Consider the following 21,811-nt stretch of genomic DNA (forward strand, 5'->3'; position numbering starts at 1 on the left):
GTCGCTTTGCGTTCTGACTTCACTGTCCCCAGGGGTTTTCCACGGCGGTCCGGTTCGTTGCCCACGGTCGGTATCGCGTCCCAACAACACAGTGTGAACTGCTCCCAGGCATCTCTCGAAGCGGTTTGGCTACCATTGCGGTGGCTACCCTCGGTGGGTATACCTGCGTGGCGCGATTCCCTGTCGAGTTTGGCGACGGCGCTTGCGTCTTTTCCGACTTGAGTTTTTCGACGACTACCAGTCTTGATCAAATGAAACCTCTCGTTTTAAGTATTGACACATTAGCTTCCTGATTTACTTTCATTCTTGTGTCTCCGCGTTTGGTCTTTTTCAGATTTTCTCCTCCTGTCCTCTTTTTTATCGCATCAGGATGAGCGGTGGAATTTTTGATCTTGTCAATGAGCGAGTCTTTGCGGTGTGGGAGGATAGTGTTGATGGTATTCAGAGTCTTGGTTCATTGTCGCCCATCAATAAGAACGATCCTGGACTCAGTTTCAAAGTTGGTTTCGACGGTCAGCAGATTCTACTTCGCTTTTCTATGAATGTGTCTTTCAGGACATCTGGTCGCGATGAGCGGAGGGAGCTTTTTCTCGTGTTGCCTGTAAAGGCGTTTTGTACACAGAATGGCTCACCGCTAAGATTCGAAGACCTCAGAACAACCGAAATTGGTGCCATTGCACCCAAAGTTCATGACGCTGGTCTCTCCAACGCCGGACATGTTCTCCAGGCCCAGTTCAGCCTTTCAGCTCCAGGCTATGTCCTCATGCCTGTCACCAAAGCCCCTCGCCTACGCCCAAGCACTTCAACGTCCCGCAAGATCCTCCTCGCCTTTCAGTCCTTGTCGCAGACATCGGAATTCAGCTTGTTCATTAAGCCAAGCGACTATGCACGCGTAGGCCTTCGGACGGTTTGCCAGCATCTTTCCAATGCACACTCGCTGTCGGAGTTCCCGCTTGACTTGTCAGAAATGTACAACGGAAAGGGGGCAGTCTTGATGGACTGGGGCAGATGCGATTTGGGCCTTGGCACCACGGCAATCGCACCACCGCTATACGGTCAACAATCGCCACCTCCGCCGGCAACACCACGATCTTTCCCACCATCCATATTCGACAAGAGCTTCGTCACGCACGGCGGCCTCGAAAAATCCCCATCACCTCCACCCTACCCAGACTCGGCATGGCACGAGACGCTTGTTCCCGAAAGTCCCCCCTTCGCCGCAGGGTCGTCTCTCCTTGAGCCAAACTCGCCAGCACGGCAAATCCCCGAAAAGCGACGCTGTACGTCTCCTGAACGCCCAGGACCCATCAAATTCCCGCGGCAAGGCAGTCCACCAACCACCACACTTGCACCTAGCACCTGCAGCACGGCAGAGCTCATGGCCGCCTTTTCGGCCTGGCTCGCCAAAGCCCTCATCATCAACACGACGCTCTACAACCACTCGCAGCTGCAGGCACACTTTACAGCGCTGGGCCAGCACGGCCGCCGCGGCGACGCGGTTTCCTTCTTCACGACGCTGGCGGGCCTCGCCGCCGTCTTCTTCTACAACCCGCACGATAGCCTTTCCCCTGCTCAATTGGACAGCCCCGCCGCCCGCGCCTTCGTAGCCGACATGCAGGCGTTTGAGAGCTGGGTTTTGAGTATGGGGCCGGTCGAACACGTCAATGTTTTTGAGGACTTGCTTGAGATGGGAGGCGCGGCGAGGGAGGCGGTGGAGAAGGGGGCAATGAGGCCGGGAGGTCTGCCGGGGGAGGAGGAGGAGGAGGAGGAGGAGTGGGGGACGACGGCGAAGGGGGAGTGCGTGAGGTACAATCAGACAAAAGCGAGCTGTGTGGCTTTTTTGATGATTTACGCGAGGGGAGAGTGAGGGGACCGCCATATACCACTATATCTATCCTTCATTTTCGATGCCTCGATGTTTTGCACCCGCCGATGGGGTTTTGCACCCTTGACAAACGTTGACAGGTCGAGTTTGACACGGCATGAAGAGACTTGCACGGTGCATTGGGCATAGGACGTCTGTCGAGGCGCGCAAGGTGCAGGCAAATGAAAGGAGGGAAAAGACTGCGCATCTCCAGACGGCTCTGCAACCAGAGTGTCTTCCTCCAAGCCCACGGACTTGCAGTATTCCGTTTTGGACGCGGAGCGAGGGGTGCTTGGCACTTCCTTGTCAGCAACAGCAACATGCACACACATCACCTCGGTTCAATCCAGTCAAAGCCATCGCGAGAGATGCATCTTCCACCGTAAATCCGCCGTCCTTCCATACCCGAGTGCGGAGAGCATCGCTATGTGAAGCGGCACTCGAGGTGGGTGGGTAGCTGAGCTTTCGGCCGAAAAGAGCGCGTCGTGAGACGGTAGAAGGGCGCCAGAAGACGGGCGCGCAGCATCGACTTGCCTGATGCGGTTCATTGACGCGGCGGGAAACCTTGGCTGGCTCCCTGGGTCCAAGGGGTCCCAAGGGGTTCCAAGGGGTCCATGATGCCGTTGGCTCGGTGCTGCGGTTTGAGGAGGGGTTTCTATGCATTTGGAGACAGACGGTCTAGGTGGGCGGTGGGAGTGGTGCGTTCTTGGGAGTAGAAGTGCTGCGCGTGAGGTGCGTCGACTGCATTTGAATTCAAGCTGATGGGTTGTACATGTATATACCTACAGTAAAGACCAGACTGACGTGTGCCCAGCGTCGTCTGTCCCTCCCTGCACTGACATCCATTGGTTCTGTTGTGTGGTCCTTGTCCCGGGCACCATCAGCTCCAGCTCAGGAACACCAACCAAATGATGCGAGAACCACAAGCATCCGACGCCGTCCAGCCGCCTCGAGCGTGGCGATGGCTCCCCTGCCGCTGCGGAGAGGGACTGACCGGGATCATTGTCAGCCCAAGCACACACGCTGCCAGCCAGGGGAAAACCCACCCACAGCTTTTAGTCAGGCGTGCTGGGGCCCCAACGAAAGCAGCAACAATAATAATCCTCTGGTGAATCGAGATTAGACGAAGCCTAATGAGGCTGCTCAACGCTGGCTGGCGGATGCGCCGGGATCGAAAAAGTTAGGGGACGAGTTTACTGATCCTGTGCCTTACCTTGCCTTACCTTGCCTTGCTCCCTCCATCCCCCACCTCCACGATAGACCCATCCGTCCATTCATTCAGCTTGCTCGCCACAATTGACACTAACTTATTTGCCTATACCCCTCCCTGTATCACAAAGTCCGGCTAGTCGACGAGGGGCAATCGACCACCTCTTCGTCCGCCACGCTGAGACGCCTTGTCTGCGACCCAAGCTCCACCCACACCATACCAACGCCAATCTGCCGTGCGACATTTTACATTTCCAGTCGCTGCCAGTCCGCCTCTAGCTCCATCGTCCTCCTCGCTGCCATCAACCGCCCGTGTTCCCACCACCCAGCGCATCACAGAACGGCGCCGCTGCGGCGGTTTGTCGCTGGACAAACGCCAGGCGCAACTCGACCTCCACCTCGACCACCACCACATCCATCATCAACCTCCCGCCGTCCCACACGAGTACAGACAGTGCCTCCGCAATTGAATACAGCGTCGCAGCGATTCCGCGCCCACCATGCCAACCTACCTCCTCCACGGCTTCCGCTGGCCGCGCAACCTGATCCGCATCCACATCATCCTGCAAAACCTGGACGACGCGGCGGCCGAGTGGCTCATGGCGCCGGCGACGACCAAGTGCCTGTACAAGAACCTCAAGGCGCTGCACCCGCAGCTGCTCACGGCGCTGCCCAAGCTGCGCTTCATCGAGCAGTTCGACCCGGACATGGCGCTGTCGACGCCCGGCGGCAACGTGCAACCGTACGCGTACGTGGCCGACGTGGTCGAGGAGGTGCGGCTGGGCGTCGAGGTCGGCGACGTCATGAGTCGCGGCGTCGGCAACGAGGCCTGGGCCGCCCTGACCGAGCTGCGCGACCAGATTGCCCCCGGCGAGCGCGTCGGCTGGTTCGTCGTCGTGTGCCAGGATACCGAGCGCTATGCGCCCAAGCCGCGGCCGCTGCCGGTCGACGGGGACGACGGGGACATTCGCGGTCGTCAGAGGGTGCCGCTCGCCAATGGGGCGTCGGCCGCCGACGGGTTCGAGGCAGAACAGCTCGACGTGCAAATGTCGTCGTTGAAAACAACGGACAGCTCCAACAGGGGCGGCGGTGGCGGCGGCGGCGGCGGTGGCAGACCAACCGCAAAGAGCTTCATCATCACGCGCAAGAGCAATCCCGAGCTGCGGAAAACGGGCCTGTCCAACGGCGCCGACAGGCCGGCGTCGGCAGGCCACGGCGCCAACAACAATCACAATGGCGACTCGAGCCGTCCGAATACGTCGAGCGGAGCAGAGACGACGACGGCGCTGCCGCAACAGCGATACCACCACCACCACCACCACCACCACCACCAGCAGACGCGCAAGCAGCCCAAGAAAATCCCCAGCACGCCGCGCATCCTCGGCGGCAAGAGCACCAGCAGCGTCAACAGCATGCCGCTCAATGTGAGCTGCAAAGACAGCGGTGGTGGTGGTGGTGGCGGCAGCATACCGTTATCTCCGCGCACGAGCGGCGTCAGGAAGTGGTTCGGGGGGCTCGGCGTACCGCTGAAGAAGGCGCGGAGGTTTGTTCTCCCCGCTTCGTCCCCGAAAGAATGGGGGAGCCATCTGTGGTGATATGGATTTTGCTGATATATTGCAACTGCGACAGTCTGAAGGACCTGCGTAAACTCGAGGCCGAAAAGGCAAAAGAGATGGCCATGCCGCCGCCGCTGCCGGGGACGGCCGTCTGAGTGTGTCTCTTTTTTTTTTTTTTTTTTTTCTTTTCTTTTCTTTTCACCTTGTTCGATCTTTCAACGTTCGAACGAGCTACATGGCACAAACAAACGTGGGGCGATGCGGTGCGATGCCATCCAGCACGGCGGATGAAAAGCGAGTGTGAAGTCTATGTCGTCGTCGTCATCTTCATCTTCAACGGTGCTAGCCAGCCAGCCAACATCCGAAGACTCGCGATAAAGGCGCAGACTGGCTTTGTTGCTGTATTCTCCTTTTCCTTTTCCTATTCTTTCCTTGGGATCCTATTCCCTCTTTCTTCCTTCCTTCCTTTCTTCCTTTATCTCCCTCTGGATAAGGCTCTGGCGTCACGTCGCTGGTGGTTGTTTTTCGCTTCCGTTTCTTCGAGCTGTTGCGTCACGGGTGTTGAAAAAAAAAAAAAAAAAAAAAAAGAGGGGGAGGGTCTCGATACTCTCTATTTGTGTGTGTATGTGTGTGTATGTGTGTGTGTGTGTGTGTGTGTGTGTGTGTGGGCGATTTACTCTTCTCTTCCTTTCCTTCTATCCTTGTTACTCCATTGTATGTAGATGTTACACTGTAACGAATGACGGATAGAATAGGACAGGATAGGACAGGACAGGACGGACGGGCGACGGGCGACAGGCGACAAGTAAGCGGCAAAAGTCAATTAGTTTGAATGAATAATGAATGTGATACAAGTCAGCTCGGTGTATGGCAGTTTAAATGTACACGCTATGATGTTGCCATGATGTTGCCATGATGACGATGATGGTCGTGGTGGTAGTGACTTTGCTAGGCTAGGCTGGCGGGTGTTTTGAAGTTGGGATTCGGGATTCGGGATTCGGGATAGCCATCTAATCTCATCCAATCCAATCCAAACCATTCTACATCCATCTCTTCTACACCGGCACCGGCACCGCTCCTCAGTCCTCAGTTGCGATATAACCTTTGCCAAACACAAACACACACACACACACACGCGTTGTGTAAACTGTATAAACCGTGGATATGTGTAAACCGTGGACATGCAAATATGCGCATATACACATACATATGTAAGAGACACAGTGGTTGGTAGGTTCAGCCTAGCCTAGCCTAGCCTAGCCTAGCTTAGCTTAGCCTAGCTTAGCTTAGCTTAGCTTAGCTTAACATGGCGCGGCATAGCTTAGCGGGGATCCATCTCCCATGCCATATAGACTCTCTTCCACGCGACGGGGTGACGGGGCGACGGGGCGGCGCGAGACGAGATACCTAGCACCCTTAGAGCCCTTGGGGATGGGGGGGGGGCCCGGGCGAGATCAGGGCTGCGGGCGGTTCGGGGCGGCGGGTGATGCGTTGGCAGGCGGCAGATAGCTATCTAGCTATAGACAGGGGAAGGAGGGGGAGGAGGAGGGGGAGGAGGAGGAGGAGGAGGAGGGCTAGGGTGCTAGGGTGCTAGGGTGCTAGGGTTAACTAACCTGACCTATCAACCCGACACAATCAACTAAATAACTATTCGCGACAACGAATAGTATAGTATGAAAGAAAGGGGAAAAAAAAAAAAAAAAAAAAAAAACACTCACGACTCAAGACTCAAGGGCGGGGAAGGAGTGTCATTGTAGTAGTGGTGGTACGACAGACGCGACAGACGCGACGCAAGAGACGCGTGAGGAAGTAGTAGTGTTGATGAAGGTTAGATGCGTCGATTTAATTTTTTACGTCTCTAGACACACGTACACGGATTCATACACGGCGGAAATAAGCGATCCAGTGTGATGTTAACAACAATCCAACGAACAAGAAAAGATGCGTGAAAACGAGATGAGGAGAACAAGATGAGATTACGAAACAATGAAGATTATGAGGTACATAAAATGCCAAGGAAAAGATGACCGACGCCCACCTACCATTTGCACCGCTACAGACGAATTAATGAATAGAGCTGTTTTCTACGCCTGAAGTATTTGATGGATGGATAGATAGATAGACGGCCGACTAAAGGAGGCGGTTTGAGATGCGGTGAGAGATGGAGGGAGGGAGAGAGAGAGAGTAAGGAGAGAAAGAGGAAAGAGATGAGATGCGTGTGCATGCTAGATGTAGTTGTATGTGTGTGCTGTGATGACTTATCGCTGATGGGTCATGGTTTTGATTTGAGAAATATGTTGAGAGAAAAATGCAGAGGTGGATGGATGCACAGATGTATGAATGAATTGGCAAGGTAGATGATAGATAGGCAGGTAGAAAGATGGGTGATAGACGGATGGATGGATAGAAAAACAAGCAACACGACGAGATGATGATGTGAAATGGAAAATGAAAAAATGAAAATAGATAGGAGTAGACAGACGACGCGGGTAAATAGGTATCAGACAATGACGACGGCGACGACAACAACAATAATATGGCAACAATTCCCAATCCCTTTTCTTCACCTCTCATTCTCTTCTCTCGCTGACTGCCTCCCTGCCTCCCTCCACGCCCCTCTACAACTCTGCTTCTCCTCGCTCACTCACTTCTCGCTCTCGCTCAAACCCCCCCTCTCACCGATAACTATGCATCTGCATGCCATCACCACCACTCTCAATATCCGGCAACCGCGGCGCGCGCTCCCGCGGCGGAGACCTGCTCCGGCTTGGGGCACGGCTGTTGGCGTTGGCGTCCTCGGCGCCCATGCCCGCGGCGCCGTACAGCAGGTTCTCGTGCGACGTGCTGCGCGTGTGCGCGCCCGAGCCGTACGGGCTGGGCTTGGCGAGGCCTTCTTGCATGGGCACCGGGTCGTAGCCCTTGGCGTGCGCGATGATGCTGTTGCGCGCGCCCTTGTACTCGGTGGGGTCCATGAGTAGCGAGTTGCGCGCGTCGAGCGGGGTCAGGTTGTCGAGGTCGCGGTTGAGTTTTTCTGTAACGATTGTTAGACGCGAAGGATGCTTGGTTTGGAAAGAGATGCTTACCTTGCTCCTTTCTCTTCTTGCGGTGCGGGTTCTCCTTGATGCAGACGATGATGGTGTTGATGAAGATTAAGATGCCCAGCGCGCCGCTGAGCACGGATTGCATGACGATGAGGATCAGACCGGTGACGGTCTTGGTCGTTTGCGCAATGCCGAGCTCCTCGACGAAGACGAGAACGCAAATGACCGACAGCACGCGCACCGTCTGAATGATGCAGTTGATGACATTGCTCGACTTGAGCGTGTACGGCCGCGACCACAGCAGCAGGACCAGCATGATGGACTCGATGATGAGCTGCGCGGCCGTCTGGGCGAGGCCGTGGCCATCGCCGGCAGCGATGACGCAGCCCTTGGCAAACGAGTACACGATGGTCGGTACGAACAGCCACCAGTAGCCCTTTTTGTAGTTTTCGTAGAAGAAGCTGTACTTGCGCCAGGTTTCCTTGTCCTCAAACAGGCCAGAAACGTCGCCCTCGAGCTTCTTGTAGCGGTTTGCCTTGGACCAAATTTGCCAAGCAAAGAATCCCAGGACCGCCGTGAAAATGGCCAGAGTCAAACCTGCCAGCAGCTTGGCTGCCCACGAGTCGCCGTTGGTGAATTGGTATATGCAGTAGAGTACCCACACGCCGTAGAGCAGCAGAATCAAGTTGGTAATCGTCTTGGCCAGCAGCCACCAGTAACGCTTGCGGAAGTTGTTGAGTCTCGGGGGGAAGGTTCCAAACAGAGCCCAGGTTTCCAGGATGACCTTGCACAGCAAAATGGCCACGGCAATGGCCGCAATGACGATGGCGAAAATCAAAAGGACCGTCATGAAGGTATTGGCCTGAGGAATGCTGAGCTCTTCAACGTAGCCCTTGATGCCGTGGACAATCTCCATGACTTCGCTGTCCTCGGAACTGTTGCTTGAGCTCGAGCTGTTGGAAGACGTGGTGTCGTTGGTTTCGCTGCTGGCGCTGTAGTCGAGGGAATCGCGGGCGAAAAGAGCCAGCGTCTCGAGACCGCGTTTGTAAACGTTTCCTTTCGAATCCGCATGGACAAGGGTGGCGTTCCGGAGGTAGTCATAGTTGGCAGCAGTCAGATTGCCGCCCGTCATTTTACGAAAGTTGTCGATCGAGTTTTGCATGCGGGCCCAGGGAATCAAACCACCACTGAATCCAAAGTTCTTACTGAAACTGGTGTAGATTGACGGGTACTGGACGCTCATCATGCCGTCCATGGCCATGGACTGGAACCAGGTCATGACTTCGCCAAACTTGGGACTGGGCCCAGCAGTACCCGCACCAGCACCAGCGCCCGCGCTTCCCAAGGCTGACACACCCGTGAGGACCAGGGCTCCGGCGGCGATTCCAGCGGCAACGTAGGTGACGGCGTCGACGCTCATGCTCTTGCCGTTGGTGACGGTCGACTGGATACAGGCCAGGTCGTCGCCACCGTCGACGGGCTTGAGCTCCATCTTGGCTGTTCCGTCCAGGTCGGGAATGGAAAAGGCAATGGAAGGGATTTCGGATGCATAGTTGCTAGGAATATTTTGCTCTCCAGATGCGGCAAAGGTGCCCTTGGGGACTGCGCATTGTTAGTTGAAGAAGGCAAGAGAATCAGCAAGTACGGACCTGGGCACAGCCTTTCTACGTAATTGTCGTTGTCGCAAGGATCAAACGACTTGCTGTATACAACCTTGCCGTAGGCCGAGACCTCTATCGAGGCCGTGACGTTTTGCTCCTCGGTGCTTTCTCCTGCTACATTAAAGTCGACCTTGTTGGTTTTGCGGTTGTAGGTGACGTCCATCTTGGTAACCTGGATCGAGGCATTGTTCATGCAAGTGCTGAATCCGTTGGTGGAAATGGTGTCGTCGGCCAGGACGGCGGTTGGCAGGGCGGCGGCGCCGAGCAAGAGCAAAGAGGACCACATGCTGGCGAGGGAAGAGGGAGGGTTGGAGGTCGACGAGGGGTTGGCCGCGCGAGCGGACCTAAAGCTCGCAGGACACGCTCAGCAGGGTGGGATGTAGCACGCAGGTCCCGCGGGGTATGATGTCGTGGCTCTGCCCAGGTCTTGGGCGGTGGGTGGGACCAGAGGCAAAAGGATTAGTCGGAGGAACTGATCGCCGGCGAGGTTTTGGTTGATGGGTATAGGGGGGTACGGGGAGTCGTCGGCGGAGGAGGAGGAGGAGGAGGAGGAGGAGGAAAAAAGGTGTACGAGGAAGGGCGCAGGAGGGCAAGCAAACGAGAGGAACGAGTCCAAGGACTGCGTGGGTCTGGGGCTTGGGAGAGATTCGAAAGCTGGGAGGGAGGGAGAGAGAGAGAGAGAGTGTGTGTGTGTGGACTGGACTGGAGTAGGTAAGGTAGAGAAGGGGAGCAAAGCAGAGTGGGAGTTTCAGAGTTTCAAGGCGCCTTCGGCAAGCACGGCGGCTTTACTAGAAGGAGTGGGCGTCGTTGGCCGTAATACGCAGGGATTGACTGGGGGGGGGGGGGGGGGGGGGGCGTCTTGATCAGAGCTGTGAATGGTTAATCGTCAGCTCCACGGCCACCAATGGGCCAGTTCGTGCCGCCGTAGTCCAAGCATTGTTGCCAAGGGCAGATCGATCACGGGGAGCGGGTACGAAGACGAAGTAAAAAAGTTGGCGAGAAGACGATGTGGGATTAGATGTGGAGTTGAGGTTGGAGAGAAAGAAGGGGACAAAAGCAACGCGTGGGCGACGGGGTGCAGCGTGGCCACCCACGACCAGGCGGGCGGGAGTCGAAAGTCGAGAGTCGAGGAGTCGAGAATTCCTGTCAGGAATGCGATGGACGGTCCAGACCAGACCGTGTGGCGCCAAAAATAGCGACGGCATGCCCCTGAGCCCGGCGGTCCCTGTCACTTTGTCTGTCAACTTGCACCGCCGCTCTGAATTCTCTCCGTACGAGCTGCCACCCAGTTCCCGTCCACTCTTGTGGCTAAGTATGCTGCCAAGCTGTTGATCTATCTATCCGATCGACGACGTAGTAGACAGCCCTATCACGGTTGTTGTCATAAGGACGCGGCCGCTGCCAGAAATCCGCCACCTGAAAATGACAAGAAGCCGTCGACGCCACAAGAGAGAGAGAGAAAAAAAAAAAAAAAAAGGGTTTCAACTGATCATGTCGACCAAAGACTGACTGCAGTTAAGGATTCAACCCAACATTCACGTCCTGTGCCAGGGTTGCATTGCGCTGCGCAACTGGCGCAATCTCCCAGCCGATGCTCTGCTCATTTCCGTACTTGCAACAAAAACAGAGTATCGATTATAGACTTATGGCCACGACTTTTGCTCGTCGATTGCCACCAGGGAGCCCGCCTCCTCTACCACCACCTCAGCCACCACATCACACAATTCTGGCCGCTGACTTCGTGTGACGCGTTGGCTCCTCCACAAAAGGACGACCACTTGCATTGCATCTGACACCCGTCCACAAGACTACATCATCACCACTGCCGCCTCACTTCTTCAGTTACTCTGCCAGTGAAGTCGCTGTGCCCTCGCTCGTATCCACCCCAAAGACGAAGAAAGAAAGAAAAAGAAAAAAACCGAAAAATAGTACCCTAATCTAGCCAATCACAGCCCACGATCAGCCCGTCTTCGTACTCGATAACCTCAATCGGGCAGCTCGCACCGCCTGCGCAATCACTTTTGCAACGACACTTTGCGTCCAATCAGCGACGGCGGATTAGAGCGTCATCGTTGTCCGTTGCGCTTCAACTGCCATTGCTGGAGCAAGCAAGCAAGCAAGCACTCAACCACCTACATACCTGCACTTCTCTCTTTCGGGCATACAATCCTCCAGTCTCTTTCTCTTTGAAGCCTTTTCTCTCGCAAAATCTTTCGCCACGCCAATTGCATCGAGTACGCCGCACTGCACAACCGCCTCTTCTCAAAGTCTCCATCACCTCTCACAACTCAAGCACCACACACGCGCACACGCACAGTTTACGTGCATTACGCCTACCATGTCGACCACGCAGCAGCAGCGGTACCTTGCATCGTGCCCCCGCCGCTGCCGCCCAGTGCGGCGCATCGCACCGCCACACGCACGTCTAATACATTAACCAACACCCCACTCCACCCCACCATTCCCTGCCGCCACACACACACTACACCCTATGCACATACACATATGCTTCTCTCAGCCCTACCCTTCCCGCCGCTCCGTCGCTCGCTTGCTCGTTCGTTTGATTAGCGTGTCATGTTGGCATGGCGGACGGCGGATGGCGGAGGTCTACCTAGATCGGCATCACGGATGTAAGGTAGGTACTGTAGGCAGATGGGTCCGTGCTACATACACAGCGAAGAGTAGATGTCCAAGATGAGAGACGAAGACCATCGTCGTTGGTGTTTCAACAAGGGTGGAAACAGAATGGAACAGAACTCTTGCTTATATCCAGATACATGTACGTACTGGAGCAGCGATGAGTCCACACGACGACGACGACGATACTACTGCTACTACTGCTACCGGCTGGCTATTTTTACTGTTTCGACTCCTGCGGAACGGGATGGGATGGGATGGGACGCCAGACGCCGAAGACAAAGACGGACAGGCAAGCAAGCAAGCTGGCAAGCTGACAAGCCGCAGTCGACCAACGCAATTCGAGAAAGAAAAAAAAAAAAAAAAAAAACACACTCACGCACGTACGCATTCACCCAACCAGATCCCCTTCGTCCCCTGGTCCATCTATCCATCTACGCGTCCACCGCCAGTCAATGCTCCAGCCCACGCACTACACTTCAAGTCAACGACGAGCGAGAAGCAAAGAGCTCTAATTAACAAACATGCTCGACGAGTCGTTGATCTCGTACTTCTTGAGCGTCTCGACCAGCTGCGCGCACTCGGACTTGAAGTCGAGAGGGCGAGTGCTGGAAATCTGGTAGCGGACTCTGTTCGCAAATCAGTCAACACACACACATCCCACATTCGATCGAAGAAGGAAAAAAAAAAAAAAAAAAAAAAAGCTTACCTCTCCTGATCCTGAAACGTATCCATCTTAGCACGGACGCGGAAAACCCACGTCTTGCACGTCGCGTCGACAAACACCTTGTCCGCCCTCAACGTCGTCTCTTCGTTCTCCTTCATCTCGACGAGCTCGTTGGCGCCCATGCCGATGATTTCGCGCCCGCTCTCGTCGAAGCCGCTGAGCCACATCTGGCCCGTGTGGTCCGACACGTTGATTTGCATAATGTAGCGCCACTCGGGGCGCGGGTGCGTGACGTCGCACTTTTCGCAGCGCCACTCGCCCGGATTGACTTCAACGACCTTCTTGTTGCAGCCCGCCGACGCGCACGCCGGGTACGCAAACGTCTCGTGCTTGACGTACATGATGGTGGCCTTGAGCGTAAAGTACTCGGCGTTGTCGCCCATCATGCCAATCTTTTCGTCGTTGACTTGGGCTATCGTCTTGTATTCTTGCCGCTTGCTCGTCGTGCCGACCGACTGCTGGTGCGTCGTGAAGTTTTCCGAGTTGCCCGAGGCATCGTACCAGCCCTTGAGCTTGTGGGCCTCGTCAATGTCTGGGTTGATATTCATCGTGCCGGATGACAGCAGCGAGAGACTGCGACCTCCAAAGTCCGAGACCTTGACGCCTTTAAAGGCAACGACCGAGTTGGGGGTCACGTCGAACTCCTCGGCCGTCTTGCCCCAGACCGTCAGGCGAACCGAGTGCATCGAGTCGTCGACGAGGGTGAGTTCACGCTTGGAATAGGGCTTGCCCGTGCTCTTGGAAACAATCTCGGACGCCTCGCCAACTTCTTTCAGGACACCAAGTGTGTCGATTGTCGTGTTTGGCTCCACGCTCTGGAGATTTCCGATGCTGGTGAAGTTGTATCGAATATCCGGAACATCAGTGTCCTCAGCCTGCAACCTGTCAGCTCAGTCCCCACTCGCCAGGCAAGTACATACCTTTTCGACAATGCTGTCATTCTGAAAGGTCAGCTCATAGTCGTTGTTGACATTTGAAAACTGCTTCTTGGCGAGTTTGACGCTGCAGTTGGAAACATAGTAGACCTGGCCCTTTTCAAACACATCGTACAGCATGTCACACTGGTCCTTAAAGCCGGTTGCACGAATCTCACCGCTCTCGTCCAGCAGATTTACGCTGAAGAGCTTGCCCTCTCCGTTCTTGTTGTGCCACGTCCTGATATCGCTCTTGAAGGTGCAACGAGCCTTGATGGTCCACTTGTGAGCGTATGGCGATAGAGCTTCGATCGGATAGAGGTGTGCGAGGCCGGAGGGTGCAGTGGACGTGGACTGAGTACGGGTCGACGTCGCGGGCGTAGGAAGCTGGCCGTTTGGTCTGTTACCATAAAAGTTGTTGCCAGCAATCTCTGCCGGTTGTGCCTCTCTCTTGACCTCAAGCACCGAGTCGAGAGGCTTTGGCTGGCCAAGCTTATCCAGTTCGCCGTATTGCTCGAGAACGTCAAGGTCGAGCACAACAAGGATCCTATGTCGTGTGAGCGTCGACTTGAAACGCGGCACCGGCTTCCTTACTTGCGGTCCTTGATGACTTGGGGATTGAAGTGCTTTAGGCGGATGATGGATCCCTTTTTCAACGCTCCCGACGTGACGACGGAGTTGATTTCTGTCCGTTTGTTAGCAAATCCCAACGGCCAGGACAGAGTGGATTACGTTGTGCCAGCATGCTCTGGATGAAGTTGTCCATGTCGCTCAGAACCACACGATATCTCTCCTCTCCATTCTTGGAGTCCATGGCTTTGATCTGCACGCATTGTAGGATGGGATTTTCGACCTGGTCTGGGCCATCGACGAAAATGGAGCGCAGGGCTCCGCGGGTGATGGCGCTTTCGGCTGTCATGGCGGCTCTTCTGGTGGAATGAGAAGCTTTCGAGCAGGCCGTAGTGGAGGATGGGTCAAGCGCAGGGGTTGGTTGTTGGAGGGTATGATTTGAACGAGGTGGCGGACGAGGTGCAGAAGTAAGGTAGACGCGCTCGACGCGTCGTCGCGTCGTCGCGTCAAGCGATGAGTCGGCGAGGCAGCCGCCAAGCCGCCGGGCTTCTCGATTGGGAAGGACCCCGTCACCCCGCCATCACACGTCCCTGCGTCATTGCGTCGGCGGATCAGATGTCAAGTGCCCAGTGCCCTTTGTTTTCAGACCACTCGACATCTCTACATCAAAAGTCATGGCGGACCAAGATTTGGCCACAAAGGCGCCCGAAGTCGATGCCCAAGAGGATGCGGAGCAACCCCAGCCCGCGATGACTGTGCGATTCTCAAAATCCCTTGATTGTCCATAGCTAACGAAGCTCAGGAACATTGCACTAGCGATCGGCCTACTCGTACGTTGCAGCCCTCAGAAAACACATTGATAAGCGCTAACAAAGTGACAGCTGCCGGAGAGGTCCCCACGGGCGTATGCTTCTGCTGCCCTTGATTGCTGTCCAAAACTTACGTGCAGCAGGAACTTACCAAGCTCAATGGCGTTGACGTAGGTTAGCACTATTTCGGGTATTGGACCTTGCTGACATGTCCAGGTCTACATTGCAAAGCCAAGCGACTACCCTCATGCCCCGTCCAAGCTCCTGTTGCTGCTCACTGGTGGTACTGGCCTCAAGTCGACAAACAACCAGCTTCAGGCGGACAAGTTTGCCAGAGAAGGTTACCTGGTGGTCATGCCGGATCAGTGAGTTGCAATACTTTGGGCAAAGAATAAGGCTGGGTTGTAAGTCGTGGTACACTCACAAGTGCAACGCGGCGGCGAGTTGGAGCTTGAAAACTCCCATCTGCTGCCCTGCTTGGAGTGTGTGCCACTACTTTTTGCTGCTCAGCCTCAAAGGCCGGCAGAAGCTGACTAGACACTAGATTCGAAGGCGATGTAGCACCCAACAGCATCATGCCCGCTGAAGAGCAACCGTCGTGGGTTGAGCAAATCAAGCTGGCCGCTGCTCAAACCACCAAGGCCTTCCTCATCGACATGTGGCTGGCGCGCCACACGCCCGAAAAGGTGCTTCCACTCCTGCACAAAGTCATCGAGGGCGCAAAGGAGGAGTTCGCAGATGCCATTGCTAACGGCGGCGGCATCTACGGCGCCGGCTACTGCTTTGGCGCTCGCTACATTCTCATCCTGGGTGGCAAGCACGCACACCCGGTTGCCGGGGGCCAGGACAGTAAGCCGCAGGACGACGTGGAGCAGGGCGTGGTTGAGAAGGGGCCGGAGATCAAGGTCGGAGCCGTTGCGCATCGTAAGTGCTCGCGTCACATTGGCGATGCTGATGCTGTGCCACCCACGCCGCCGCCGCTGTGGTTGCTAACACATGATTGCCCCAGCAACCGTCGTGACAAAGGAGGAGCTCGCCGCCATCCAGGTCCCCGTCTCGCTCGCTCTGGTCGAGAACGATCCAGTCTTTCCCGACGACGTGGTCAAGGTCGGCAAGGAGTCGCTGGAGAAGAACGGCGTCGAGCACGAAGTCAAGACGTACGTTGGTGTCCCTCACGGTAAGACCCGCTGCCCCAAATCGCTGCTTTACTATTCATCAACTGATGACTATGTCGCAGGTTTTGCCGTCATTGGCAGCTACGATGACCCGCACATCTCGTCGGAGCAGCATGTTGCTTTTGAGCAGATGTTGGGATGGCTGCAGGCCCACTGATTGATCGACAAAGCAGTAGTTGCAAATGATATACCCATGAGAGGGCCTACAGGATCGATAGGTGGTCTCTTTGATGCCCGGACAGACAGACTGAATGCCAAATATTTGCACGTCTGATGACGCGTAATCTCCATCCTCTGAATTATCCCCATTACATCCTTGAACTTGTCTACGCATCGCACGCACATCGATCGAGTCCACATGCCTGCGCTCACGGCGCTGGCCTGCGTGTCGCAGTTGAGATGGACGCTTAAAGATTTCGACCGCTGATAAAGAGCAGGCCCCATTTGTTTATAAGGGGTTGTACCTTGGTTCCTTTTCACAACGCTTTGTCCACTATCTAACGCCAGCCAGTTAAGCCGATTTTTGTAAACGTGAGCCCGATTCCAAGTTCGCGCCTTTGCCCACCCAATGCTTCAGAATGCAATCGAATATACACAGAGAGACACTTTCTCTCATTGCACACGCACCTCATGCTCGCCCTCCTTGCCACGACCACCGCCATGACCAACAAAACCAACTCAAACCAAATCAAATCAACTCCACATCCCCCCTGACAACCCTCTCAGCAACAACACTCCACCGAACAACAAGCACATCACCCCTCCTCAAATCGACCTCGCGCTCCTCATCAACACCGCCGACACCGACGACGCCGCAGTCGCGCAGCACGCGGCAGAAGACGGCGGCGTCGGCGTCGGGCGCGTCGACCATGCTGATGCCGCCCGCCTTGTCGTCGAGCCGCTGCAGCTGCGGCGGGAATTGCGAGAGGAAGGATGACGCGTAGTGCGAGGTGAGCAGCGCTTGGTGCTGCGAGAGATATTGGCGTTCGGGGAGGGAGAGGCGGGAGAAGGTGGAGGGTGTGAGGAGCGTGTGGTGGGGGTGTTTGTCGATCTGGGGTGGTTGTTAGTTTTGTTTGTTGGTGGGTTTGGTGGTTTGGTGGCGTGGATGGATGGCATGCACGCACCTTTGCCATGCGCGCGCGCAGAAACGACCGCACGAGGAATTTGAAGCGTTCGAGCTCCGTTTGATACAGGATGAGGCGGAAGTTGGCCTTGGGGTCCATGTTGCCCGTCTGCTCTTCGACGAGCTCAATCTACGCGCAGCGACAACAAAAATCGTGCGTTAGCCTGTTTGATTCATCCATCGATCGACGAGTCTGGCGATTGTCTTTTTGGTCTGTCTGCTTTGCCTGAGGTCTATTTCTGGCGGGCAGGTTCTGGGCGTGCGTGCGTGCAGATGGACGATGGGTGGACGCCGCTACCCGCCCGTCTTTCGAGGTCTTTTGATCCATCCCGCCCGCCGGCAGCTGCTGCGCGAGTGGACTGACAATTCCTCTGCCGCTCTGGTGTGCATCTGACACTGACACGGCGGGCGTCTCTTCCCCGTTTCCACTCCTGTTTCCGGGCCATTTATTCCCAGGCCACCAACGCACTCGACCCAAGACTCCCACACAGAAACTAGGAAATCATCGAGAATAGGGAACGGAAAAGACGACATTCGACGACAAATCAACATCATCAGAAGAAGAGGAAACAAAAAAAAAGACGAACCTGTCCCCGTATCCGCCGCATAACCCTCTCCATCAGCGCCTCGGGCCACGGCAGCACCTCCGGGGCCACGCGCTCGGCGACCCAGCGGCGCGTCAAGTCCTGCAAGTCTGCCGCGGCCAACGCGGCGTCGGGCAAGCCACCAGCAGCGGCCCTCGTCTGCGCGGCAAACGTCTGGTCGACGTCGGCGAGGATATCGTCGATTTCCATGTTGGGTGGTCGGTCGGCTGGCCAATAGGGTTGTGGTGGTGGTGGTAGTGGTGGTGGTGCACTTGAAGCGTGGTGCGGGTTGGTGTTTGAGCGACGCTGATGCGGGGAAGCGCGCAGTGACGTCGCGAAAGTGGTACGTTTATTGCAGGCAGGTAGGTAGGTACTGGGTGGGTTGGATCGGATCGTGGATGGTGGAGCGGGCCGCTGGTGCGGTTTGATGCGCTGCGCTGCGCTGCGCTGCGCTGTGCTGCAATGCGATGCGCGAGAACGAGGTTTGGGACCAAGGAAGTGCGACTGCTTTGGGCTAGGCTCGTGTGGTGCTCCTGTGCGGGGTATGGAGCAAAGCAAGGCTGTACGTGCGTAGGTAATGGAGCGTATCTGAGCTGAACATGTACATGGAGATTGGCAATTGAAGTCGAGGACGACGCGACGGGACGCGCGACGAGCGGGTGTGGTCCCAGCGTCTCGGCGGGGCGGAGCGGAGCGGGGCGGAGCGGAGCAGAAGAGACGGCAAAGGGCGGAACCGGCTCGCATGTTTCACCTACCCGTACTTATCCTTGCACCCGGGCTCTCCCTTCAGGCTGACCTCGACATCGACCTACCCCTGTAAGGCAGCTATCGGTACCTGACGACGCGACCTGGTGTGAGTAAACACAGGCGACCAGCTCAACGGCCATCGACGCAAGGATGCGCTGTTGCGTCCCGCCAATCTTCAACTCAATTCAATTCAACTCAACTCAATTCAGCTCTCTCGGGCACATCTCGCACAACACACATCAAGCAACTGTCTATCCGTCGGAGTAAATGAACGCTCCCTCGGGTGCAATCCCGGGAATCATCATTTCTAGACACCCAGTGCTTCTTTTCCGACTGACAACTGTCCATTCATGCCCCACGCCCCCGTCCAAGCAGCGCGGAGCAATACGAGCGCCGTCTTTTTTCTTTCTTTGTGCAAGGCAAGAAAAGACGAGGCGAGGCGAGACGGGACGGCGGACGGGAGGAGGGAGGGAGGGAGGGAGGGACAGGGTGCAGGCTGGCTGGCGCGAGACTTTTATCGTGTTGACTCACTAACTACATGTACATGGTACTCGCTCGCTCGCTCACTTGCTGCACCAACCAACCACGTAGCTAGGAGACCAATTGACTAACCAACCAACCAACCAACCTCGAATACTGGCCCAACCAGCCTGACCTCGCGCCGTCTTCGTGTTGCGGGGAACCGAGCCGAGGGAGGCGCGTGCGGCCATTGCCGTCAAAACTTTTCTTTTTCTTTTCTTTTCCCTTTACTAGCACACGAAAGCAACAAGCATCCATGTCCATGTCCATGCCTATGCCGTCCGCCACTGAAGAAGACGAAGCGAGACGAACGACAGATATGATTTGCTGGCTACTTTGTGGTTATTATTGACGCAGCACTGACTGCACTGACTGACTGACTGACTGACTGATTCACTGACTGATTCACTGACTGGTGCACCTACCTTACCCACCTTAGCGATGAAGTCAATCGAGCTATCTACTGTACGGACCAAACCATGTAAACATGTACTGTACCGGAAGTCTGTCTGGTCATGGTATGTCCGTCTTCTTCGGAACTTCGCTCGCGTTCGATCAGGTGTCCCACCTACCTGCCCACCCACCCATATACACACACCACACCACACACCTAACCACACGCCTCACAAAACAGAAGAGGTCCGGACGGGTACGCAGAAGACGAAGGTGCCACATGGAGCGACTCCATAGCACTGACTGCACACCCACGATCCCACCCTCCCTTCACCACCAAAGCCTCTCCAAACATCCCTTATAAAAAAGAAAGAAAAAAAAAAAAAAAAGGAAAAAAAAACAAACAGACGCTACACTACCCCTCCCCCGCCAACCCCATCACACCTGTCAAACAAGCAAGACCCCTGCCCCTCAGGCCGCGTCGCGCGGACGGGCCGAAGCCAGAGCCAAAGCCAAAACCAAAACCAATGCCCAGGGTAAGTGAGTGAGTACCTTGTCGCGGAGCTGAGCGGAGCGGAGCTGAGCTGAGCTGAGCTGGGGTGGACCCTGATGCCAGGGGCTAAAAACCTGGTAGCATGCGGCGCTGCGCAACGACGGGAGAGTAAGCGAGGTGATGCGGTGCGGTGCGGTGGGTTTGCACAAGGACGGACAGACGGTCGCGAGTTGTGCTGTGTGACTGTGAGATGCCTGAGGGAAGGGAAGGAGGATTGGGTGGGTACCAACGCGATGATGGTGATGGTTGTAAATAGATGGTAGTTGTGAATTATTGGTTTATCGAGTATATCGAATCCTTTCCTTTCTCGCCAAGTCCTCCTTCTTCACCTCTCTATACCCCTGTCTGCACCTTCGATGACGACCTCCTTTCGCCTTTCTCTTCCTCGTTTCTCCTATTCACCCCCGATACTCTTTCTCCCTGGGGCTACATCTCCATTCTCCCCCGTCCTTCTCTCCCGTAAACTCCCTCTCTCCCTTCCACCTCACCACCGTCGTCCGACAAAACTAAGAGACTAAGATAAGAGACTAAGGTATACTTACTACTGACTGGATAATAAGAATGTAGGTTTGTAGGTAGGTGTGTGATTAGGTCCGCGGCGTAATGCGTCGTCGTCTGCGTTTCTCGTCCCCCCCCCTTCTTCGTAGACATTAAAAGATACGAGAGTGATGGTTAGGTAATAGAGAGCGACAAGGAAGGGCGAGCGAGCGAGCATCAAAGGGAGAAAGCATGCGGCAAGAGCAGCAGCAGCAGACAGACAGACAAACAGCGGCACAAGCAAGCAAACAAGCGGACAACCAAGCGACCGAAAATGCAACGGGGCAGCGAGCGACAGCAAGAGCGCAAAAGGCAGAAAAAGCAAAGAAAAAATTGAGTGTGTGGGTGACTGTGTGTCTGTCCAACTATGCAAATGCCCCTCCCACCGCAGCAGCACCTGACTTCAGTGCACCCCATTTCTCCCCTTCTCTCATATCCATCGACCATCCATCAAATGCCAGGGGGTTCACGCATGGCAGGCCGTGTCAGCTGCTGCACACGCGCGCGTCTCTCCAAAACAATCAACGATTACCGCATAAAGCCCATTGCACACAAAATGCCCGCTTGCTTTTTGCACACATCGTCCGTCCGTCCGAGGTATTCTTTCCGTCTGACACAAGACCGGACGACGTGTGATGCAGCACCAAAGAGAAAATGCACCAGGGGAGGACTCGCAAACTCGCCGTTTTGAATGCAGCCGTTGAATGAGAAGCAGAAGTGGAAGAAGAGGAGCAGTGGCCGGAAAAGCACGGAAGGAATTGGTTGCCTTTAGAGGGATGTTGCTCGAGTATGACTCCAACGTCCGCGTCGATTGTTCGGTGGTGGTGATGATGATGGTGATGATGATAATGATTCTAGAACAAAACAAAATGCTGCATGCAGAATGATGATGTATGCAAGGAAAACAAAGGATGATGGAGCTGGTTGCTCAAGGAGTCCAGCTGCCAGTGTCGTATGTACAGCTCGAATCTTTTGCGCGGTCGTATGCCGGATACCGAAAAGGGTTAGACTCGAGGGGTGTGGAGTGAATCAACAAGGAAATGCATCGAGACCAGTGGGGTATGATCCGGTAGAGCGCCTGAGACGCCAGGCGCCAAGTCGAAAGGAAGAGAGGATCATCCCAGACTAGAAGGTGTATGATGGAAACTTGTCCGGGGTGGGAATCCACAAAGCCGTGCTATGAAAGTCGTCG

The 21,811-nt window shown here is 55.5% G+C and overlaps 9 protein-coding genes across 9 annotated transcripts; 5 read left to right on the forward strand and 4 right to left on the reverse strand.

The window, feature by feature from the left end:
* Positions 1-193: 193 nt before the first annotated feature.
* On the forward strand, positions 194-2,018 carry IWZ02DRAFT_147181 (uncharacterized protein). The gene has a single exon (XM_066761860.1). The coding sequence runs from the start codon at positions 371-373 to the stop codon at positions 1,865-1,867; it is 1,497 nt and encodes a 498-aa protein (XP_066617970.1). The 5' UTR covers positions 194-370; the 3' UTR covers positions 1,868-2,018.
* Positions 2,019-3,573: 1,555 nt separating this feature from the next.
* IWZ02DRAFT_352632 (uncharacterized protein) lies at positions 3,574-4,032 on the forward strand (the record flags this gene model as incomplete). Its single annotated transcript, XM_066764258.1, has 1 exon — positions 3,574-4,032. A coding segment is annotated over one exon (459 nt), but the record flags the coding sequence as incomplete, so codon positions are not given.
* On the forward strand, positions 3,956-4,814 carry IWZ02DRAFT_464843 (uncharacterized protein). The gene is made up of 2 exons (XM_066768422.1): positions 3,956-4,616; positions 4,703-4,814. Exons 1-2 carry the CDS (start codon positions 4,120-4,122, stop codon positions 4,782-4,784), a joined length of 579 nt encoding a protein of 192 aa, XP_066617972.1. The 5' UTR covers positions 3,956-4,119; the 3' UTR covers positions 4,785-4,814.
* IWZ02DRAFT_147202 (uncharacterized protein) lies at positions 4,793-5,402 on the forward strand. The gene has a single exon (XM_066761861.1). It carries the CDS (start codon positions 4,917-4,919, stop codon positions 5,349-5,351), a length of 435 nt encoding a protein of 144 aa, XP_066617973.1. The 5' UTR covers positions 4,793-4,916; the 3' UTR covers positions 5,352-5,402.
* A 1,676-nt stretch (positions 5,403-7,078) lies between these two features.
* IWZ02DRAFT_147212 (uncharacterized protein) lies at positions 7,079-9,722 on the reverse strand. Its single transcript, XM_066761862.1, has 3 exons — positions 9,320-9,722; positions 7,713-9,272; positions 7,079-7,660 (listed from the first exon to the last, which is right to left on the reverse strand). The coding sequence occupies exons 1-3, from the start codon at positions 9,615-9,617 to the stop codon at positions 7,305-7,307; spliced, it is 2,214 nt and encodes a 737-aa protein (XP_066617974.1). The 5' UTR covers positions 9,618-9,722; the 3' UTR covers positions 7,079-7,304.
* A 2,598-nt stretch (positions 9,723-12,320) lies between these two features.
* On the reverse strand, positions 12,321-14,644 carry IWZ02DRAFT_410339 (replication factor A 1, rfa1). The gene is made up of 5 exons (XM_066765711.1): positions 14,342-14,644; positions 14,204-14,294; positions 13,616-14,156; positions 12,678-13,570; positions 12,321-12,597 (listed from the first exon to the last, which is right to left on the reverse strand). Exons 1-5 carry the CDS (start codon positions 14,526-14,528, stop codon positions 12,480-12,482), a joined length of 1,830 nt encoding a protein of 609 aa, XP_066617975.1. The 5' UTR covers positions 14,529-14,644; the 3' UTR covers positions 12,321-12,479.
* Positions 14,645-14,759: 115 nt separating this feature from the next.
* Positions 14,760-16,454, forward strand: IWZ02DRAFT_464851 (Alpha/Beta hydrolase protein). The gene is made up of 8 exons (XM_066768423.1): positions 14,760-14,934; positions 14,982-15,009; positions 15,061-15,083; positions 15,132-15,158; positions 15,205-15,353; positions 15,533-15,912; positions 15,998-16,165; positions 16,226-16,454. Exons 1-8 carry the CDS (start codon positions 14,854-14,856, stop codon positions 16,318-16,320), a joined length of 951 nt encoding a protein of 316 aa, XP_066617976.1. The 5' UTR covers positions 14,760-14,853; the 3' UTR covers positions 16,321-16,454.
* Positions 16,455-16,497: 43 nt separating this feature from the next.
* On the reverse strand, positions 16,498-18,484 carry IWZ02DRAFT_477805 (uncharacterized protein). Its single transcript, XM_066769054.1, has 3 exons — positions 17,874-18,484; positions 17,288-17,416; positions 16,498-17,214 (listed from the first exon to the last, which is right to left on the reverse strand). Exons 1-3 carry the CDS (start codon positions 18,078-18,080, stop codon positions 16,852-16,854), a joined length of 699 nt encoding a protein of 232 aa, XP_066617977.1. The 5' UTR covers positions 18,081-18,484; the 3' UTR covers positions 16,498-16,851.
* A 2,100-nt stretch (positions 18,485-20,584) lies between these two features.
* Positions 20,585-21,472, reverse strand: IWZ02DRAFT_147332 (uncharacterized protein). The gene is made up of 2 exons (XM_066761864.1): positions 21,180-21,472; positions 20,585-20,998 (listed from the first exon to the last, which is right to left on the reverse strand). Exons 1-2 carry the CDS (start codon positions 21,198-21,200, stop codon positions 20,624-20,626), a joined length of 396 nt encoding a protein of 131 aa, XP_066617978.1. The 5' UTR covers positions 21,201-21,472; the 3' UTR covers positions 20,585-20,623.
* Between the last annotated feature and the right edge of the window lie 339 nt (positions 21,473-21,811).

This window comes from Phyllosticta citriasiana (assembly GCF_038021145.1).
Source record: "Phyllosticta citriasiana strain CBS 120426 chromosome Unknown IWZ02scaffold_20, whole genome shotgun sequence".
NCBI lineage: Eukaryota > Fungi > Ascomycota > Dothideomycetes > Botryosphaeriales > Phyllostictaceae > Phyllosticta > Phyllosticta citriasiana.

What these genes read in the sequence shown, in the direction of transcription:
- IWZ02DRAFT_147181 (XM_066761860.1), top strand. Translation starts at nt 371, where the DNA reads ATGAGCGGTGGAATTTTTGATCTTGTCAATGAGCGAGTCTTTGCGGTG.
- IWZ02DRAFT_464843 (XM_066768422.1), top strand. Translation starts at nt 4,120, where the DNA reads ATGTCGTCGTTGAAAACAACGGACAGCTCCAACAGGGGCGGCGGTGGC. An exon ending in CCGCTGAAGAAGGCGCGGAG is followed by an intron (nt 4,617 to 4,702) that starts GTTTGTTCTCCC and finishes CAACTGCGACAG; the next exon opens with TCTGAAGGACCTGCGTAAAC.
- IWZ02DRAFT_147202 (XM_066761861.1), top strand. Translation starts at nt 4,917, where the DNA reads ATGAAAAGCGAGTGTGAAGTCTATGTCGTCGTCGTCATCTTCATCTTC.
- IWZ02DRAFT_147212 (XM_066761862.1), bottom strand. Translation starts at nt 9,617, where the DNA reads ATGTGGTCCTCTTTGCTCTTGCTCGGCGCCGCCGCCCTGCCAACCGCC. An exon ending in CGTAGAAAGGCTGTGCCCAG is followed by an intron (nt 9,273 to 9,319) that starts GTCCGTACTTGC and finishes AACAATGCGCAG; the next exon opens with TCCCCAAGGGCACCTTTGCC. An exon ending in CAAGAAGAGAAAGGAGCAAG is followed by an intron (nt 7,661 to 7,712) that starts GTAAGCATCTCT and finishes CAATCGTTACAG; the next exon opens with AAAAACTCAACCGCGACCTC.
- IWZ02DRAFT_410339 (XM_066765711.1), bottom strand. Translation starts at nt 14,528, where the DNA reads ATGACAGCCGAAAGCGCCATCACCCGCGGAGCCCTGCGCTCCATTTTC. An exon ending in CAAGTCATCAAGGACCGCAA is followed by an intron (nt 14,157 to 14,203) that starts GTAAGGAAGCCG and finishes CACACGACATAG; the next exon opens with GATCCTTGTTGTGCTCGACC. An exon ending in ACGTTTCAGGATCAGGAGAG is followed by an intron (nt 12,598 to 12,677) that starts GTAAGCTTTTTT and finishes ATTTGCGAACAG; the next exon opens with AGTCCGCTACCAGATTTCCA.
- IWZ02DRAFT_464851 (XM_066768423.1), top strand. Translation starts at nt 14,854, where the DNA reads ATGGCGGACCAAGATTTGGCCACAAAGGCGCCCGAAGTCGATGCCCAA. An exon ending in AACCCCAGCCCGCGATGACT is followed by an intron (nt 14,935 to 14,981) that starts GTGCGATTCTCA and finishes AACGAAGCTCAG; the next exon opens with GAACATTGCACTAGCGATCG. An exon ending in CACTAGCGATCGGCCTACTC is followed by an intron (nt 15,010 to 15,060) that starts GTACGTTGCAGC and finishes ACAAAGTGACAG; the next exon opens with CTGCCGGAGAGGTCCCCACG.
- IWZ02DRAFT_477805 (XM_066769054.1), bottom strand. Translation starts at nt 18,080, where the DNA reads ATGGAAATCGACGATATCCTCGCCGACGTCGACCAGACGTTTGCCGCG. An exon ending in TGCGGCGGATACGGGGACAG is followed by an intron (nt 17,417 to 17,873) that starts GTTCGTCTTTTT and finishes CGCTGCGCGTAG; the next exon opens with ATTGAGCTCGTCGAAGAGCA. An exon ending in TGCGCGCGCGCATGGCAAAG is followed by an intron (nt 17,215 to 17,287) that starts GTGCGTGCATGC and finishes CAACCACCCCAG; the next exon opens with ATCGACAAACACCCCCACCA.
- IWZ02DRAFT_147332 (XM_066761864.1), bottom strand. Translation starts at nt 21,200, where the DNA reads ATGTGTGCAAAAAGCAAGCGG. An exon ending in TGTGTGCAAAAAGCAAGCGG is followed by an intron (nt 20,999 to 21,179) that starts GCATTTTGTGTG and finishes CTGCGGTGGGAG; the next exon opens with GGGCATTTGCATAGTTGGAC.